The sequence below is a fragment of the Stegastes partitus genome, unplaced genomic scaffold (assembly GCF_000690725.1).
Source record: "Stegastes partitus isolate 25-593 unplaced genomic scaffold, Stegastes_partitus-1.0.2 Scaffold1308, whole genome shotgun sequence".
Taxonomy (NCBI): domain Eukaryota; kingdom Metazoa; phylum Chordata; class Actinopteri; family Pomacentridae; genus Stegastes; species Stegastes partitus.
This window is the reverse complement of record NW_007579039.1, coordinates 3,167-24,408: the sequence shown is the minus strand read 5'-3', so window position 1 is coordinate 24,408 and position 21,242 is coordinate 3,167. Positions and strand designations below refer to the sequence as shown.

Genomic DNA, 21,242 nt, shown 5'->3' with positions numbered 1-21,242 from the left:
GTGCACAGTGCTGAATATAGAAACTAGGAGCTGCCTGTATATAATAAGCTTGATTTATTGGGCCTTGTTGGATTCAAACATGGCTGAGGCCACCTTGTTTCTAGAGCTATGTAAAACAACTCCTTTTTTATGATCTAAATTAACAGGGCCTTGGAGATTTTGGGAAAAGAAAAAAAAAACCTAATAGTCAAAACAGCAACTTTGGTTTTGTGCCGCAGCTGCTTGATTTAAACCCAATGAGAAGGTTGGTTTTCAACAGACAAACAAGCACAGGACAAGAAATGTCAGCAGCAACCTAAATCCTCGCTTGATAAAACATAACTGACGGAGCCATCTGCGAGTTTTAAAAATCGTGATTCTGTTTTTCCACAACAGATACACAGCGCCACGGAAATAAAGTCCTCACCCGCCTGCTCTCGTTCCAACCCAGAAACGCCCAAACGACCCCTAAAAACCCACTGAGCCGTCCTCTCCCACATCCATAAAGGATTCCCCGGGGCAGAACACATCTCTCCTCTGTAGCTCTTGGCCTTGATCCAGGGATTAGGAGAGTAAGAGGACCGGCCTGTCTTTCCTCATATACAACATAACTGGTTCCTCCATACAGCAGCAGATGGTGGCAGACAGACCCTAACTTTAACACAACCTATCTCACGCTCCGCTCCCATACATAATCATTTGTATATGACACGCAGTTAAAGGATGGTGTAAGCAACTTTAAATTATTTTAAATGGGTGTCTGGCTGGCAAAACAGCAGATGTGAGCGGCGGTGATATAATCCACCTTGTTCGTTTTAATTCGCTCTTCGCTGCTTTACATCAGACGGACAGAAAACTGCACACGTGGAAAAGTTGGAGCCCCCCCTCCCCCCCGAAGCCATTTTGGAACATGGATGTAGGAACAGAGCGACATATTTACACAATGCAGCTATGGACAGCGTAATTACACAAGACATCTTATTAGAGCGTGTGTGTGCGTCAAAACATGTGACATTGTGGCGGTCAAAAACATGGGAATTAAAGCGTTTACACAGTTTAACTAGATTCTCACATGTATGCCCTCAGGTTCCTACAGCATAATGTCAATCTGTCTTCATTTAAAAAAACAAAAACTGAGTTTAAAGTTGGAGTACATGCCGAAGCATACAAACCAACTGTTTGAGTTTGTGTGCGTCCTAAACTTCTACGACGTATGTTCAGATACATACAAGGCCTGTCCTTGTTGTCCACAAACTGCAGCTCATTAAGGAAACCTTATCAGGATTTCTTATCACTCGTTTAACGTCACCGGCCAGCAGCTGAACGCAGCCTTTTAGGTGATGAATGAACATCTGCATCGCTGCATTTCACACACATCAGCAGGAATCCATCTGTCTGCATTATAAGTCACCGCGAAACTCATGATCGCACCACATTTTGCAGGCCGAAATCATAAACGGAGATGTGATTAGCATCCTGTAGCGAGCCGCGGACAGGGCTGCAGTTCAAAATGGGAGCTACTGAAGTTCACGGCATGTAAACTGATTTGGGTTTGTTAAGGATTCATCGGTTACTAATCTTTTCTGTTGAACCTTCTGAACCCCAAAACCTGCTGTCAGGATTAAAAGGCAAGTCATCTCTGAAATATCACCAAAATCACACATTTTATCAGAGTCCAAAAGTGTAACAATAGAAAGAATCACAGGATTTTCAACTTTCCAACAGTCCTTGAAGTAACCATGTGTGACGCATCATTCTGTGGAAAAATTAATTAAGATTCATCAAAATCACTTTGTTCTTGTTTGCTTTAACCAGATTCTGTAAAAAACAAGCAATGGAAGATAAAACCATGACTGACTGCAGAAAACAGTCACTTGACCAAAATGCAGGAACTTTTCAGCTGTGTTTCTAAAGTGCAAACAGAAGGCATGTAGAAACAATTCAAAAATAAAATCGCCTCTAACATGTACATTAGCCATTCTTTCCGAACCACTGGTAACACCTATGGACACCTGGAACAATCTTACTTATGGCGATTTTATTTTATTTTTTAGTTCTTGTACAGTATGTGAATAAAGGAATTCAACTTTTGTTGCCATGATTAATAACATCACAACGTTCATGCTGCACAGAAGACATGTCTGCGTTCTCTCTATTATATATATATATTATATACCTGGTCACGGTTGTGTCGTTTCCAAAAAGGTGCAGGATTGTATGTTGCGGTGGAAATGAGACAACAGTGAGTAAAAATGTGAACAAAGAACACAAACTGCTTGAGGAGTGCAGAGGGTTAACATCCTAACTATCACAATTTGTATTTTGCTCATATTTATCATTATATTTTAACACTGGTTCTTTCAAATCACCAGTTTTGCTCTGATATGTTCACATGGAGGCTACAGGCTAACACACTATGAACCACCCACATTTGCTGGAAGATGGTTTGGTGTCAACACGGGTAGATCTGTACATTTATGGGCAAAAACTTTCCTTCTCTACTTGTTTATTCATGTCTAAAATCTTTCAGTGGTATAAAACCTTCAGTTAAAGAAGAAGTCAGGATGTAAATGCTGCTTCCTTCAAAGGCAGCACCACGCTTGCAGACTCGATCCTGAACCTCCTCAGCTACCTCCTACTGTCTACATGACGTTCTTCAGGTGCACAAGTTTGACCACGTCTGTGTTGTGTGGATGTCTGTAACTGGAGGCTGAACATGGTGGCAGCTGATCAAAATCCTGTCCCTGTTCTCGTCACCAGGCGTCGGATCAGCATTCACAGTGAAAAGATTTCGTGATGACCCTCAAGCAGAGATGTTCCCCAAGCTGTAGTAAGACATCCTGTTCTGCTCAGCGAGTGGTGAGAACACACATTCATATTCAGCACAGCAGTGGAAGCCAATATTTTGCCTGTGCGTCTCTTGGCACAGTCCGAGCCAGATAGTGCAGCAGCTGAGGCGCAGGAAGATGTGACCGAGCTTGATTTCTATTTCAAATTTTTTTTCAAGTCTTAAACGCTTGCTAAGAGGGGAAAAGTCACAGCTGCAAGTTCTTGCAACTCCAGGTGAGTCTGGCAGGAAAGAGAGCCGACAGCAGAGAAATCACTTCTCCACAGTTTTATGGCTCCATACTTGATTTAATGTGCCGTACTTGGCTTTTATATGGTGTTGAAATGCAGGAAATGTTGAAAATAATAAAGATTTTAGGGCAGATTCTGAGGATTCAATAAGACTTCACCGCATCTTAAGCGCAGTTCACTCATTTCTATAGGAAATGAACCAGTGCACAAGAAGAAACATGATATAATAATGTGTTGAATAGTCAAACAAGGCAGACGCCTGCAACTGTGAAAACAGATGAGATAAACAGATTGAGAAAAGCTTTAAGGTCAGATGTGTAGGATTACAGAAACGGGAGTGAAATAAACAGCATGGATGATGTGTGTTGGTAAGTGGATTATGGGGGATAATGAGAAAGAAAAGCTTTTTCTTCTTTTGGTGCCATCACACAGTGTAAAATAGGGGCACCTACTGTTTTGCTATAAGTCTGTAAATGCAACGAAATTATGTTTAAGCTTTTAAACACTTTTAAATCTCTTTCTCTGTGTACTGAGGAGTGTTTGTGGGAATGTACACATGGCGCTAACTGGTGCTCCTGTCAGAAGTCTCACAAGAGCCTGATCAGACAGGAACGTCGGATTAGCCGCAAGTTTAGTCAACACTGAATGAAAGAAGGGTGTGTTTGAATGAACTGGGAGGTGCAGCAGCGATCTAAGCTCTTTGGGACCTGCTTCAAACTTGAGACTTTCTTTTTAATGTGCTGGACAACAGAACCGTGTACAAACTCTTTAGGTTACACGTCCATCAAGGCAGAAGAACTACATGTAATTTGAGGTAAAACTATTTGGCAAATGTCCCATGAAGCACAACATAAATCATAAAATTAAAGGCCTTATGGCTGCATTTAATATTTTTTGGGCCACAAAGGGGGACAGTAGATCAAACACGTCATCTGACATATCACCCATTTAGGAACTTGCTATGTAGTTTGTTCTCATCACTCTGGTTTCCCAGAAATGAAACATGTTGTGAAAATGTCATATTTTAACCCAAACCATGATATTTTCCTAAAGCCTTACCAATATGGGTTTAATGTTACACAAAACATCATGGTTCTGTGTGTTTTTGGTTCAGCTAAAATAAGAACAAATAATATTAAACTGCTTTTTTTTTCTTTCCTGTTTATTTATTTTTATTTTTTGTTGGTGTCCTGAGTGAAAATCCTGTTGACATGAGTTAAATGGTTCCTTTAAACTGGAAGCTTTTAGTAATATCACAGGAGGAATATATATTTCTTTCAAAACGTAAATTAGTATGCAGTTTGGATGTAAACAGGTATAATTCTGGGAAGACATCTGGGCAATAGTGCCCAGAGTTTCTGCTAAACAAACCAACAAATCAATCAAATAGATAAATAAGTTGGCACACAATTGTCTATTTACACATCTAGCAGAGTCAGAGCAACACTAGCATTAATCTTGATTTGTGTTTCAGGCTCTCTAATCATTACAAGCCAAATACATATTTTCATTTTAGCTCAATTTTGGTCTCCACCTTCTCCTGGGATGCTAAGTGTTGAGTCAAGGGAGGATCTGTTGAATTATGTCAGTTGATATCGAGCCTGAATGTTCCTCTGTGGTGTTTAAACATGGCCGGTTTCTGGAGCTGGATGAAACACAGCCACCTCGCTGCTTAATCTGGTTTCCTTTTCCCACCAACAGAAATCCTCGCAGAGTCTCCGACAAGGCGGCAGCTTTGCATTCACCGCGTGCCGCTGCAAACCTGCCGCTGTTCTCCATCTGTGACTCACACACACCTTTGACTTGTCACCTTCGCTCGTCTATATTTTCCAGCAAACACACGTGTGCGCATGAACAACGCCGACAGACAAAGAGAGGCCCGCTGCATCTAAACATAGCGAGAGGCGGCGGCACAGGTGGAATACATGAAGTTAACAGTGTGCACACATTCATACAACTCTCACACACACACACACACACACTGTTTTATCAGCCTATGAAAAGCTTCAAGGCGTCTGCTGCCTCGTGTGTGTTTGTCTGCGTTGCTGTTTCTGGTGTGTTTGTGATACAACACGACCGCGCCGGCTCCCTCCGAGGCCCCTTATTCCCCCGGTGGAGATGAAATGTAATGGAGCCGATTCAATAAGAACGCTGCCTCCTCGGGAAACGCGGAGAATCAAATCACACCAAATCCCTCGGAGCCTTCCCAGCATCCACTGCTGCCTCGTCGTTGGGAGGGGGAATAAAACAATGGTGGCTAATTCACTTGGCTCTTTGCGCACTTACACTCACACAAACAGGGACGGAGTGTGATACAGCGAATGTTGAGGGCTAATAAAGCTATTCAATAACACACTGACTACAATATGTTTTTGTTTTTTTGTGTGAATTCATCCAATTAACAGCAATTAGCACAAAAGACACACACATGGCTGCTGAGACGTTCAAGGGGTATTTTCTCCTGTTAGTTCATAATTTACAGATCTTGGGGTACAAATGCTACCAGATGCCAATTCTACATACCAAGACCACAATGAGAGCTAGCTTTTTTTTTTTTTAAAGCTATAATCGTGAGAAAACACTGGAGGGGGATACAAACACTCAGCTTCGGACAATATTTTGCTTGGCAGGTTGAGAGCGGAGAATGAAAGATAAGCAGTGTCCCCGCAGTTAGGTTATGCAATTTGGTCGAGAGCCAAAAAAGAAACACTTAAAAAAAAAAAGAGAGAGAGAGAATGTTCCAAACCTGATACTACACCGCACCACCTACGCTACGATAAACCACAGCGCAACTGAAACATCATCTGGAAAAACATACTTCCAATTTACCGTGTTGTTAAAATATGCAGCTCGGAACATAAATTTGACACATCTGAGAAACACGTCAAACCCTGAAAGTGAATGTTACGGAGCAGACCGGGATGTTGTTTCAGGCTCGTTGCAGCAGACCGGTTGAGCCGACAGGCCTCGTGGTCGCGCTCCTCACGGCGGAGGAAATGGCAGACGGTTCCCAAAGGCTTAAGAAGCTCCTTCCAGCTTCTTTAGTTGTTTTTGTTTTTAAACCGCCGCAGCTAAATTGAAATTTCTGACAGCGCTACGTTTGAAGGAAAAAGAGGCAATTAAAAATGAACTCCACTGGATATTTATGCAGCTGCACGTTGGCTTCTTCTCTTTCTTTTTGGGTTTCCCCTCTGACTGCCAAACACGGCGGTGCTAAGGAAGGCAATTGTACGTTTTACAGCCCCAGGAGGAGCTGAGAGGCTGCAGGGCCGCTGTGATGCTGGTGTTCTCATTTCAATGCTGGGAGAAAAGTTTTGGTTCCGTTGTTCAGCGTTTTGCGTAAGAGAACGACAGCGCCGAGGACAGCGCCGGTTTGAAGAAGTTAAAGATCAGAGTGACAATACTAATGATTAGCATCATCAGTGGCTGCAGTGGAACGAGTGGCAACAACAAAGGCAGAGCTTCTCCTTGTTTTGTTTCCTTGTAACATCATATTTCATTCTAACGCTGCAGTATTTACCTGCTCTTCACCTGTGATTCACTGTTTTTCTAGAAACGGCAAACTGACAGAAGAATCAAATGTAGATCAGCTGTGTTAATCATGTTTTGTTCATGCTTGTGTCTCTTACAGGTGACTGTAACACATCATATTCTAGCCTCAGCCAAACCACACGATTCCATTTGCATAATAATAATAATGAAGCTCCTTTATTAAGTTCTCTCCTACTAAAGGTCCACTGATAAGTTTTTTCAGAAACAATACCAATATTGAATATTTGCAATCACTAGACTGAAAAACAATATTGATGTATATTTGCATAAAATAAAATATAATCTTTGCATCAAAATCTTAATTCATACAAAATCCAACACAACATTTTGCTGAAGTGTTGTTGTTTATTTATGTTGTACATGTGTCTAATTAAAAGAAATATGTAAATAATATTTCTCCTTTTGTGTTCACAGCCAAATTAGTACATTTTTAATTCCATTTATTTCATTGGAAATCTGTTTTATAAATGATGACACCAACAATCAGAAAAAAATGCTGAACATCAGATCTGATAAACATCTGAGCCTAGGTTTAATATTTTAGTCGATTGTTGTATAAAACTCCTTTTGTATTAATCCTACTCTTAAGACTTATTGGTCACTGTTTTATGCTGTGATAAGCAAATTTACTGTCAAAATAATCACATGCAGATCAGTTGTGCTGCAGAGAGGCATCTCTATGCTAAATGCCAGACTGGTTTCTCTTAAAGACAACTATAATCATTATATTCTTTCCTCAGCCAATCCAGAATGTACTCACTGATAATAAGGGTTATGTATTATGTTCTTTTTTATGCACTTTTATGTATTTTAGTGTATTTAATGCATGCATTTTGGAGTGTAGTTTATTTTATCAGTTGTTTTACTTATAAGAATTAAGCTTGTTGTCAGGAGCATTCCTTTAAATTGTGCTTGTTGTTTAAATAGGTGCTATGTGAATTATTATTATTACTATGTCATATACTGAAGCTAAATCTAACTGTGATGCAGCTTTGACCCCCTTCAGGTTGATTCTGAGTCATAATCTCGTGACAGTCCCAACATGGCAGCACCAACACACAGCCGATAGAAACACTGATATACAACCATGACATTTAGAAAACCATACCGTGCCTGATTTGGGGCACATAATGGGCAGAGCATAACAAAGGTCAGTCTGCTTCTCTTCAACCAAAACAATTTCCTGATTTGAACCTGTGAAAAAAACAAAACCTGTCTCCAACACTCAGCAGCATCCTGTGCACAGCGAGCACTGAAACTGACTTGAGTGAAATCTAAACCTGTTTACATTTTAACTTATCACGGTGTGCTGGTCATTCTAAAAAGACAAACGTTGGTGTCGGAGAAAAATAACATTTTCCTTCACTCTCAGTTTCTATGGACATGTTATTGCTTTGATCAAATCTCCACAGTCTTTAAGCTCTGCTATCAGCTCATGCTGCCATTCGAATCCCATAATAACAACACTCCCACCGCCGGGTGGGATGCCCTCCCCTCTCGTGCTCGCCATGGCAGGGTCTAATTCACTTCCTGTTCAGTAGGGGGCAGACAGGAAACAGGAAACACGCTTCCTGATTCTCTCAGGAGGTATATTTTTCTTCTGTTTGGGGGATCTGGGAACGACACATAATATCTTTAAGAAGTCGCACTTAGACTGCTGTAATCACAGCCTGCTGTAAAGAGCAACTGTTCTGCTTCTGGGCAGCACAGTTAGCGAGGGGAACTTGATATACAGGATAAAACGTAACACTGGAGATAATAGACAAACTGTTTATTGAAGCAGGAAAACATCTAAACCCATTTTGTGCTCTCAAAGCCCACAAGTCCACCAAAGGCTACCTAAGGTCTGGCCAGTTGCTGACATTCATAGAAAAGATCATTTATTATCTCAGCTCAGCCTTCATGTTGTAAGAAAATCATTTACAAGAACAACTAACGTCTCAAAAAGAACAGCGCAACAGTTAGTGAAAGTCTGGAGCACAATCAAAGTCAGTAACCTGTAGAAGATTTGCAGACATGGTTGTATGATTTAAGATAAACTGTGTAAATGTCACTGGTAAGGGATCAGTAGGATGCATGTTATCTTACATTGTAGGGTTGCAACTATACCAGAAATGTCGCATCCAAGTATTTTTGCCTCCAATCTGATCAGAGTTTTTTTTAATAATTATGTAAATGAACTGAACCTATTTACATAGACGTTACACAATTAAAGCACATTAAAGTTATTAAAATCAATCCGATGTAGGTTCTTGACAACAGAAAAGCTCTGCAATGCATTAAGAAAAACATTTGCATTTTAGCATCCAAACTGTTGCTTAATGTTCCAGAGGTGGTCAGGAAGCTTGTTGTGTGAAGCTGTCACTGACATGTAGTGCAGAGATTGTACTGTGGCTCCACAGGCTCCCAACAAAAGGCAAAGACCTGCAGTCTCTACAGTCGGGTCAGAAACTATATCGTACATCAGCTGTAGTACCTGGTTGCACCACCAGGTGAAGCCTCTTTCTGTTTATTAATGTAGCGACCTGAGGAAGCGTCGTTCGGACGACTGTGCATCAATTTTATCAAGCAAAGAACACTGTCAAAGTTTAGCTGGACATGGACACCATGACAAAGACTTCTGTGATGCTTAATGTCTTCCTCGTGTCTTTAAGACAAACCAGGACAGTTTTCCTATATTCCACTAGCATATCTAACAGAGCCACCTTTCCAGTCCAGATTATGTGTTCACCGACAACAAAAGCAACAGCCACACAAGACAAATGTTTACTGTGCTTAATCGGTCTTATCAATTAATTGGTAACTAAGAAAATTATTCAAAATTTGCATCCCTACTGCAAATTGTGCTTTTGCTTTAGAACACCTGTGTGACAACTGACAGAAACAAACGTCTTTTTCCCAATGTTTGAGATTGAACAGGGACATCTGACTCAACTGTGCTACTATGAATTCTAAGCTGTTGGCTGACATAGCCATTATTTTTCTAACTGATGAATCATTTTAGCTGTAAATGCAAAGAAGTAGTCGCTCAGCCAAACCTGATGTCTTCAGATGGTTTGTTCTGTCCCAAACATCCAAATTCCAGTTGACAAATGACATAAACATCATATGTGATGATTTGAACTGGAGAATACGTTCACTTTTTGCTTTAGGAATCACTGAAACAATAAAAATAAAACTCTGTGTTGAGATCATTTCAGTGCTCATCCATCTCCTCGTTGCTGTTTTAAAAGTTGGCTGCACCGTGCAACATGTTCCCCCAATAAAGGTACAGAGCTTAAAGAAAAAAACAATCTCAGTAGATGAGAGAGGGAGGGAAAATAATTGCTTATGTGGTAAACAAGCAAAATGGCTACAAATGTTAATAAGATGGTAATTACATTCAAAATCACGAGTTAATTCAATCACCTAATTAAATCCAACTCCATATCTATAATGCTAGTATTTTATCTTCTGCTGTGCATCTGTGTGCCTCAAACAGATCAGGGACAGAAAAAAAAACAGAAAATGTGCAGTGACAACAGCAGCACAATGAATTATGAATCAATACGAGCTACAGCTCTCTTCAAGTAGACACAGGCTGCTGAGGCCATCTGGGGATGCGTGAAAACCTCGACAAAGACAAACCCATTCATTCAGCTGTGAATGTGTTCGCCTGAGCCGGCTCTGTCTCCGCCACACTGCAGGCTTTCCTCAATTGGCTTCATCTTAAGTTTCCCAAATCCATCTTAGGGGATACGTATCTCTCCGTTCATTGATTGGAGGAGGTTTGGGGAGCGGCTCAGCACAGACCTGCAGTGCCGAGAATCTGCTGCAGCCGACAAGAGGCAGGTTTTCAGAACGTTCTGCCTTTCGCTGCAGTGGACTTTGGGTTAAACAGTCAGTCTCGCAGTGCCACTCGGCTGCTGTATATGAATACAAAACAGACACAGAGAAAAAGATTTCCATGCCAGGATGAGATCATTATTTTAAAGTGACTGAAAGCTGTCAATCAAGGACACACAAGCTCCGAGCTGCTACGGCTGAATTATTTTTGGAAAGACGGTGGAAATGCGGTGAAAAGGTAGCAATAAGGGGGGAATCAACAAGAGAACAAAAGACAGAGAAAGAGAGGTAGAAAGGTCAAGGGAGGCAGAAAGAGAGACAGATATTCAAAGGTTCCCATTCACTCACTGCCTCCCCTGAGTAATCCCACATCCCCCTGAGAGCAGCACACGGTGTCGAGCAGTCGGCGAGCTGACATTTACCGCCTGCCTTCTGTTGCTGTGATTATTTTCTCCTGCAGGTGTGATAGCCGGCCTGCCGTCTCTCTGCGATATTGCTGCCTCAGAGTTAGTGGAGCTGGGAGCGCCAGGCCAGAACGTGGCCCAGACAGACCTTTCACTGACATACCCTGAGCGAGTCGCGCTTTTTGAATCGGAGGTAAAAAGGTTGCCGCAGCGTGATTGGCAGCCCGTCACCCGGCCTGGAGGGAAATGGCACGCGAGGGGGGGATTGTGCATCGAGTGGAATTACAAAATAATCAATTCTTTTATCCAAGGGAGACGAGAGGACGTGAAATGAGGGAAATTCGAGCTGACCTCTCAGCTGCTTTTAAGTGCATGAACCCATTCCTACCTGTCTGCAGACGGAGGCCGGTCATTGCGGGCCTTGCTGACTTGGGTGTAGAGGGTATCGGAGTGCTGGTGCTGGTGGTGTGGATGGATGTGGGGGTGGTCGTCTCGAGGGCTGTGGGGCCGACTGTGGCCACTGTCAACGGAGCTGTTGAGGGCATTGATGCCGGCGTAAGGGTGCTCCTCCTCGGAGGACCTCTCAGGCGTTCGGCTTATGTCCAGGATCTCGGCATAGTCCCGTTCCCGGGCCTGACGCTCCCTCAGCTCCCTGGTCTTTGCTTGAATCCTGAAGGTGAAGATAAGGAAGATGTTAATACTGGAAATTTAAATCTTATCTGAATGTCTAAATGAACACAGTTTATACAGTTGTGAGCAAAACTTTCCAAACACTCATAAAGACCGTGTATATCATGGCAGTGTTGAATCTCCAATGAACCTGTAATTCCTGTAATGTATGCTGGTTCTTTTGAAGATTTGTTAAAGGTCTTCTGGGACTATGACAAAATCTGTTGTGTCATAAACATACAAACAGCAGTTCTAGTGTTTGGTTAAACATCCTTCAGCCACTTTCACCTTAACTAAACACTTCAAGTCGTCATCCACAAGCTTCTGGTTTAATCTTTGACCATCGTTCTTAATAGAACTGGTGCAATTCAGCTAAATTTGTTGTCTTTCTGACACACTTGTTTCTTCATAACAGTTGGGGTTATGTTGGCTATTGCATCCATAGTGTAAAAATTCCCATCAAAAATTAGCAGAGATCAAGACAGCATCTACAAATGGTTAAATTCAATATATTAGGAATTACAGAAAAAGCAAAAAACTCCTTTCATTTGAGATGAAACCATCATTTTTTCAGGAGAACACTACGAACAATAAACACTTAGTTTCTGCCCTGGGCTATTGTCAGTCTATTTTTAAGCTCTTATCTTGGTTAAGGCTATTAATACAACCTGCATCTTGTTTTCTCCAGAAGCAGTCGAAGCTATCAAGACATCTGGGCTGTCTTGGAACTGCATTGCATGTCTTTAGGCTACTTTATGTTGTCTGTGTCCCTATGCTGCTGTTAAATTTATGTATTACAAACTGTAAAAACATCTTGATCATATGTTACCTGAACATCCTGTAAATGCTGCTTTAACTTTTGAAAAAGTAAAATAAACAAACAAGAATATATCATATACTGTCACATGACTGACCACTAAAAGACTGACAGAAGAATACAGTTTAGTAATCAGTTGTTTTAAATTCTTCCAGGGCAGAAATGGCTTCTTTTGTTAAAATTCATCATGAGTTAATGAAGCCAGAAGAGGCAAGAAAAAGCAAACAAAGGACGTAGGTAATATAAAAAACTACTTTGCTGCTAAAATGACCACTCAGGTCTGGGCTCTTTGTTCGACTGTAATTCTACTGTTAGGAAGATTCACTGGAGAGTCAAACACGGATATCATTACCGGATTTATATATATTTGAAGGAATGAATCTCTATTACGTTTCAAGTAAATTATACATACTATAAATCCCAAGATCTCCCTCACAATATACAATTATGTGACCCAACCTTCCAAGATTTGCAAATGACTGGAGCTGACACAGAGAAAAGTAAATCAATCTGCAACTATTTTAATACTTGATTAGTCATTTAATTTTTAATCAGTAGGGCGAGAAATTTCCTGCTTCCAGCCAGTCAAAGGTGAATAATTGCCAATTTCAGCTTCTTAGTCTTCTGGGGAGTTTGGACTGTTGGTCTGACAGAACAAGACGTCACTTTTCAGTAATTTCAGACTGCATTCTTAACTTTAAAAAAAAAAAAAACCCTGACAGAATAATCAATAATAAAAATCATTAGCTGCAGCCTCAAAAAAAACCCACTTAAGTTGATAACTTAAAATATGGAAAGCAGCAAGTATTCATGCTTCGGTCATTGACAGTAATCTATAATTCAGGCCAAATCATGCTTTTCCACGTCCACATGTGGCCTACAACGGTACGCGGGATGTACATTCAGCCGAGCCTGCCAGGGTGAAAATATGACCATGAAGTTTGTCCGCAGTGCAAATGTGTCGACGGCACGTGTCAGGAAAACAAATGGTGCTTGAAACAAATGCTTGTTAGGAGAAGACACTGTGTGAGTAGATTCTCCATCATCCACACCTTCATAATTCATCACATGAAGAGTATCTGCTTCCTTCGACAGCAGGAAGTCCTAAATTCTCCAGATATCCTGTTCCTGTGCTATGTTCACACACCGTGCTTGGCAGGAATAAACACAGTGACTTTTAAAAAGCCCAATCAGCAACCAGCTCCTGAATCCTGTCAGAGATTCAGAAACATCCAAGAGAAGCTATCGTAGCATCAACAGACACATGTTCCACCGGTCCGATGAACTGGACTTTACTTGGAAAAAGAATCAATAAAATATTTAGTAGGACAACTGTATGGATGGCAGTGATGTTCTGTATGAATAATCGTTGAATCAGCTCCATGAGAAACTGAGCCCGGTGCTTTACTTGTTTCCACTTTGTTAGCTAAAACCTTAATATTGATAAAGTGAAGTCGTGTACACACTGTGGGGCTCAGAAATGTTGTAAAGCTAACAAAACAGCAGACAAACCCCTGTAACATCTGCTGATTGTTTATTGTGCCGTTTTAACTTTCCATTATAGAACAGAGAGAAGATGTGGAGTCTATTATTTATGTTTTTTTTTTCTTTCTACTCCCCCCCGACTGAATAATACCATAAACAATGTATAATAGTCTCTCGCTCCCATAACACCTCGTACAAGGGAGCGCTCTGTACTCGCACAGTGCCTTTAATGTATAGCTAACGTGCTTTTCTCTTTTTGTTTCCAACACAAACACCTCTGACATCTCTTCTGTCTTGCACACACACACCTACACACACACACACACACACACACACACACACACACACAACAGCCCAAACACACAAAAAAACACTCGCTCTTTCTCTTCAGGCCATTATCTTGTGAATAACTGGCAACACCATTTTCTATAGCAGGGGGGACTACCTATCGCGCAGCCCCGTAATTACAGCCTTGCCAATTATCAGAGCTTTACAACTACCAATTATCATACCGCTCTCTTTTCTGCAGGGCCCCTTTTTAATGGCAGTGGGAAAGCGAATGGGACAGGCGCGCTGGTGACGAGGTAGGGGGTGCAACTTCACTGAAAACTCAGCGGGCTGAAAATCTGAAATGCTTCCTCCAGAAAATTTGCATGCTGTGCATAATGAAACAGCAAGTCTAATATGGAGGACTCCCCATCGGAGAGCGCAAAACGTGGTCTAAAGGAAAACTGAGAGAAAATGGTTGGAAATACGACTAAAAAACGGGGCTGTTAATGAACTTGATGGCTTTAAGAGCTTCCCACCGAATCTGAAAGGAGGGTAACAATCTTTTCAAGCAAAAAGTACACTTATTCCAACTACTTGAAATGAAAACTGGTGGATTTGCACGCCGTGTCTTCACTACTTGTGGACTCAGCAATTATCTAATAGCACAGAAGGAAGTGGGGCCCTTGAGGGATCTATCTTTAAACCCAGAGGAAAAACAGTGTGTTCCATCAGAGAGAGCAGCAGCAGCAGCAGCAGCACTACTGGGAACAGCTACTGATTGTATACACAAGCGCAGTGGCTGATAAGATAAGGCCAGACATACCAATCCAGTGCAGCCCCTTTCCATAAGGAGTCAAAGGACGGGTCAACAGGGCCAGTTTGTGAGTGAGGAAGGATGCAGCTTTGAACCAGATGTGTCGTGTGAGAAAGGAGGCAATCTTAAGAGCTGCAGGATTAAACAAAGAGCTGCGTTTGTGAAGGTGCAACAGGTCTAAAATAAAAGAAATGTTCAACGCATTCTTGATTGTTGTTTCAATCAGCTGCATTGTTTAGTTCACAGAATGTGAGATAATAGTGAAAAATACCAATCAACAACTTGCAGAGACCAAAACAGTGTCTACAAATGGCTCAACCAAGAGTCTGAGGCTCAAAGACATCCAATTTACCACAAGACAAACTACACAAAAGCAAACAAATCTATCTGAGATGACAATCATGAAAAAAAAAGGTAAGGCTATTTTCAGAGTAATTTTGGGATCTTTAATTTTTAAACTCATCTTCGCCATTTCAGTGGCTACCCATACATTCTGCATATAGTTTTTTTTTGTTTTCAGAACAGTCTAAGTCATACAGATCCTCCATCATTTCATATAAAAGTCTTTACATCTCATATATCTCACAATAAAATGCTGAAAGTAGAGATATCGTTCAATAATTGTGTCAGCAAACTGTCCGAAATCTGGCAATATCAGAACCTTGATGGCAGAATGTTGTATGGACTTCAGAACAATGTGTGCTAAACATAAATAAATGTCATTATTTTATTAATTGAAATGTTTACAAACACTTGCAGGTAATTTCCCAGACTGGGATAAATAAAGTATTTTTCTATTCTATTCTTCTATTCTAGGTACAGAAAACTGAGTAAATACTTTAAGTATCTCTTGTATTACATCATCTGTTCTTACTCTACTTTCCCAGCGTCCTTCACTTCCTGCTGTCTCAGAAAATCAACAAAATGTTTGTAATCATCTTCTCGTCATCACCAACATGGCCAGCTATCTGTTGTTCTCAATAACTACCTACATACGTTCAGCAAACAGCTGCTTGGCGCTTCAGTAAACAGCTGTGAGTCTGGGAGGAAAGAAATGTAAGTAAAAAGTTTATTTTTTATACAAGGGCATGCAGCAGCACATTCATCCAGTGTCAGTGGTTTCTATGGATGTTTTTGATTGACTTTTCTTTTTTTTTTTTACCACATAACTGGGTCACTATTGGAATCCATTGTAGCAGGAGTGAATTGAGGATAACTGCTGCTGTCATCCTCCACAAAAGAGCAAGCTTTTGAAAATGTCCAACTCCTCCGAGCCGCCTTTAAAGCCCACAGGGAGCGAGCATTCGGTGTAGCGTTGCTTTAAGACAAAGTCTCCATCTCTATATGTCAACATGACAAGCTCTTAAAAAAAAAGCAATGCTGCTAAAAATAGCTCCCAAACACAATTATGCTGATTGAAATGGAACAGGAAGGAAAACCACACTCGGCCTAATCATTACCTTGTCAGTCCCTTACATACGCAAAACACGGTTTTCTTTCTAACCTTGATGAGAGATGAAAATACTCTTAGCATGAAAGGTGAATGATTAAGAAAAGCAATGAGAGGTAGGAAAAGAGCCAGAGGTTGAACAAAAAAAAAAAAAAAAAGCTGAGCAGAAAGAGAGGAAGAGGCAGCAGATAAAAGGCTATAGAAATGGCAGGATGGGACATTACGGTAGAAGAAATGTATTTGACGAGTGACCTTTCTACCACATCAGGCCAGAACAATGGTCCATTATGTGCCATTGTGCTCGGAGTGTAATAAACCGTCCTCTTAGCGGTAATGCTGACACAACTGACAGACTGCTGTGAAAGGCAGGAAGTACACGAAGGGAGAAGGTCCAGCGGGATAAGATGGCTGCTAAAAGTCCTTCTGGATTGATAACATGCGTGTTTGGACTTGTAGCATGATTTGGTGACAGGTAGCCTTAGCATGTTTTAAAGGACTTTCTATGGTCTTTGTGGGGAATTTTGACAACACATTCATGCCTTAACAAGCAGCTGCCAAGGAATTAGCAACATCTTTTGAATGTCTTCTACATCTATGCACTGTCTGTGATACAGGAAAACACAAGCGCCTTGTGCACTTGCTGTTAAACTTGAATAGGAGTACTGAGCAAGTGTGCAGGTCAGGAGAAGTTCACTGAGACGAATGGCTTCATATACAGCACGCTGCCTGCTGTATAGATTGAACTTGTAACCTCTGGACTTATGACTGCTTCTTAAAACAGTTGCTGAAGTCAAAGCTTGGTGGGATTGAGTCCACAGATGTCTAAAGCAGAAGTTGTTGTGTGTGTTGGGTCAATTTTTGGCCAAAATACCTTGTAGCATCCAATATCTGAATCAGTTTTACTGCCAAGTGGGTTTTCACACGGAACTTGACATGATCACAGTAAACACTGGAAAGTAGAACATTTCTAAGGAAGGATAACAAGAAGAAAACAAAAGCAAGACAGACAGCAAGTGCTGCAAGACAAACATGATGCATTGTGTAAAATACTAAATTATTATGTTTTGACTTCTGAATCTCTGGATGGAAACCATTCATGTCAATAGGTGTGACTCAATGTTCCCAATGTAATGGTCTTAACATAGGTTCAAATGTGCATGTTTCTAACATGTTCAATCTCATTCAGGCTAATACACATTTATGTCCATATCAGCTCTTCAAATGTTGATATCATCCACCCCAAACAGCAGCGTACCTTCTGAACTGTCTGTCTGGATTCATCCCGAGTCCTCTGAGACCCGAGACTTAAACCTGTGAGGAAATCCATCTATCTAGTCAATCACAGCTGGATTACCCGTAGCCTCCAGCGGTGGTCGATCAATACGCTCTGCAGCAAGGTGCCAAAGCTCCCGGGTGAACCTTTTTGGCGGGCAGCTCGGTGAAACAGCTAACCGGATCGTTGCTTAACACCAAAGCAGCCACACGCTCGGTGGGATCTCCCCGTCAATACCAGTATATCTCGGCTAATGGGTAAATACAAACAAGAAGCGTGTTTGTGCTTTTGGGGTGCTCGGGGATGAGGGAGCGCTTGGTTGGAGGGAGTCTAACACCCGACGCTGAATGAAATAATTAATGCACTGACTTGAGAAGTACTGTCAGATGATCCCAGGACAGCTCCTGCCCTTTGGATGCAGAAATTGCCCCCCTCCATTCTGCTGTTTTGTTCTTCCTCATCTACGAATTTACCCGACTTCTCTTTGCTCTTTTCTGCACTGAGAAATCTATGTGGAAAACCACTAACAAACAAAAGAACAAATAGATGCACAAAACAAATAACCCACCTACTACAAAGCCTCAAGGACAAATGTGAAAAAACACGTATAAAACAACACAGTCTACCTCCATTAGCACCTGGAAAAAGACAATTCTGCTCCAAACAGATTTAGACTGAGCTTATATAAGGGCCCCAACAAGCTTTCAATTCATTTTCTTTACATTTTTAATTCAGATTCTTTCTATTTATTTTCTAAAAAAAACACAAATTGAGACACACTTCCCATAACAGTATAGAAAAAAGTTGTCGAGACTTCTGCAACATCTCAGGATCTGAAATGTCCACATCTTGGAGGACAATAAAGAATAAAGGAAAATGTTTTCTATTTCTTCTACTCTGAATTCAGGAAAAATACAACTGAACCCACTGTGGTTTTGTGTCCTGACAACACACTTTAAACCTGTACAATGAGTTGACTGAATGAATGTAAGGGTGCACTTCACTGGTGCCTGCATGTGTGCAATAACACAGATGAGGTTTGAAGGGTCCAAGCTGCGTGAAACTCCATCACGGTAATAAATGCACGTTACTGCGACATTTGAGGACAAGAAATAACAGAGGGGCCACGGTTTGGATTAACATACAAAAGGACCATTCTGAACTTTTAACAATATCCAGCCTAACAACCAAATCATCTGACGTGGCATTTGCGCTAACCTTATGCCAATTAAAAATAAAGACTCAGCCATTATCGTATTATTGGACTATCTGCTCTGCAGGCGTAAAGAAAGAATACAAACTAAATTTTCACAACGAGCAACTGTGGGGAGTAATGACTCCTGCCCTACACCAAGAGCATGGGAATTAATTAGCTGGCAGGGCTGTAATGGCCTTGGCATTTATAAGCTGCCGCCCCCAAAAAACTGGCACAGTGCCCGTCTGACATTTAGTTTGGTGGAGAGAGAGAAAGCAATGCAGTCAGGAAAGGGACTGAGAGTCTTGGGGCTGTTTGGTTTGGGCTGATCACCTAACAACAGTGAAAAACTCCATCACAGTGCCCCTGTATGAAGGAGTTTATTGACATAGCAGGAAGTGTCCGTTTCATTTGATCTATAAAATCTAGAAAATGGGATTATTTAGTTTGGATTCTTTAAAAGGATCTGAAAATCTATAAATCGAGTGCAAATATATCGACACAAATGTCCACAGACTTTGGGTTTGGTGCTGTTTAAATGGTTTTGATTTCAGACAGCACGCTTCTAAGTTTGCTTTAACAATTAAACAGGTACCCTGTCCTGGTCCAACATGACGATGCCCCGGTGCAGAAAGTTTCATCCATAAAAGTTTTTTTTTGTTCTCCAGCTGTAGAAGAAGTTGACTGTCCTGCACTGAGCCTTGAACTCCACGATGTCACTGTTAAAGAATCTCATTTAACCCTCTGAACCCCAAAACCTGCCAGTGGGTTGGAAAGCGTGCTGTGCTTAAAAAAAAAAAAAAAAAAGAAGGAAAAAAAGTCAATGTTCCACAGAGCCAGAAAAGAATGATCAGATTTTCAACTTGGTCCTTAAAATAACCATGTCATCGATATTTCACTTTGTTCTACACGCCTCATTTAAAAATTTGTCAAAAATAAACCGTTTGCATCAGACCCACACAACAAAACTTCAGGGACTTTTCAGCCTTAACTGCAGGTTGCATGAACACAGAGAGAGCAAAACACAATCTATCTGTAAAATAAATGCAGCATGGCTCATGAACAGGATGCAGAGGAGCAAGTTGTTGGAAGACACATTCAGCATGGTGGTGAAAAGTCTTTCTAGATCTGCAGAGTAGTGTGAGAAAAATTCTTAGATTAGAGAGTTTGCTTAAGTTTAATAATTAAAACATCTATATAACGCGGGGGCCAGTATTGGTGATCCAGCACTCGTAAAATCTGCTGACATTTGGATAGATGTACAAACAAATTGAGTAAAATACTAATCAAAGGAATTGAACTTTGATTGTTTTTTTTTAAAATTTATGGCATTATAATTTTGTTATCCTGCACTTTTGAGTTCTCTTTCCTTCTGGTCATAGTTGTGCTGTTTCCAGGTGCAGGACTTGATTTTGCAGTGAAAAATGAGCTCACAGTGAAGAAAAATGTGAGCCAAAAATGCAGAGAGAACGGTTGGTGTTTGGAGGGTTAAAGCGCTTATTTTTTCTTGCTTTGATAAAAAAAAAAATGGGTTAAATATTTAGATGTCCAGATACTTTTGGCCACAGAACGTCAACTATCAGCTAATGTGAGAAAAGGAACAAAAAACAAAACAAAAAAAGAATGAGTGAAGACAAACTAGCCACGGTTATCAGAAGACTTACAAATTACAGCTAAAATGTGTTCTGTAGCCTATAAGCTTTAACATTTAATAACTCTGTTCAATTAGAGCACAGAGGGAGGCTGACAGGGGCAGCGGCCGGGAGACAACACAGCGCTTTCATTTGCATTTTCACTTTTGTAACAGGGATCAGGGCTATTTAGACATACGTAGAAATGTTCGACCTAAAAGCGCTGTGAGTGATCCCAAGAACAATAAATTGCTCCATTCATTCGGTTCACTGTGCGTCGTATGGCTTTGTGAAGCTGCAAAGTTATGACCATTTTTTCCTCCTCTTTGATATTGGAATCCCAGAGGAGCAAATCACGACCGTCCAGAGACAAAAGGACCTTAATTTAATAAAATTAAAAAATACAATTTACCAACGTTTAACATTCACCGTCTCACCTCTCCTGCTCCATCCTCATTTTCATCGTCTCCTCCTCCGACACCTGAGTCTCCTCCGGCCTCCACTTGCTGGAGCCTTTGCGATCCATCTTCTCTCCCGGCCGCTCGTCCTTACGGTGCTTCCCAAACCTAAAAGCACAAAAAAAAAACATGCACGATTATATTAATTTACTGCATTTACGGAACTATCTTGCAAAGCGTAGCTGCGATGATAATACCTTTGCCTGCCAGAGTCTCGACAATAACCCAGTGTTGTCACAAAAACACCCCGCAGGTATGACTTAACACTCTATCAAGGCCTCAAATGAAGCATTTGAAAAGTACTTCTCACAAGTTCAAACCCAATTCAATTCGTTTAAAGTT

The 21,242-nt window shown here is 41.0% G+C and overlaps 1 protein-coding gene across 1 annotated transcript in view; it reads right to left on the bottom strand.

Moving 5' to 3' along the window:
• LOC103369604 (partitioning defective 3 homolog) overlaps positions 1 to 21,008 on the bottom strand; it is a gene marked incomplete at its 5' end in the record, with an annotated part of 72,173 nt that extends 51,165 nt beyond the window's left edge. The window contains 2 exons of the mRNA XM_008298354.1: positions 11,227 to 11,508; positions 20,880 to 21,008. Coding sequence (XP_008296576.1) covers positions 11,227 to 11,508; positions 20,880 to 21,008 — 411 coding nt within the window. The remainder of the gene's footprint in view (positions 1 to 11,226; positions 11,509 to 20,879) is intronic.
• Between the last annotated feature and the right edge of the window lie 234 nt (positions 21,009 to 21,242).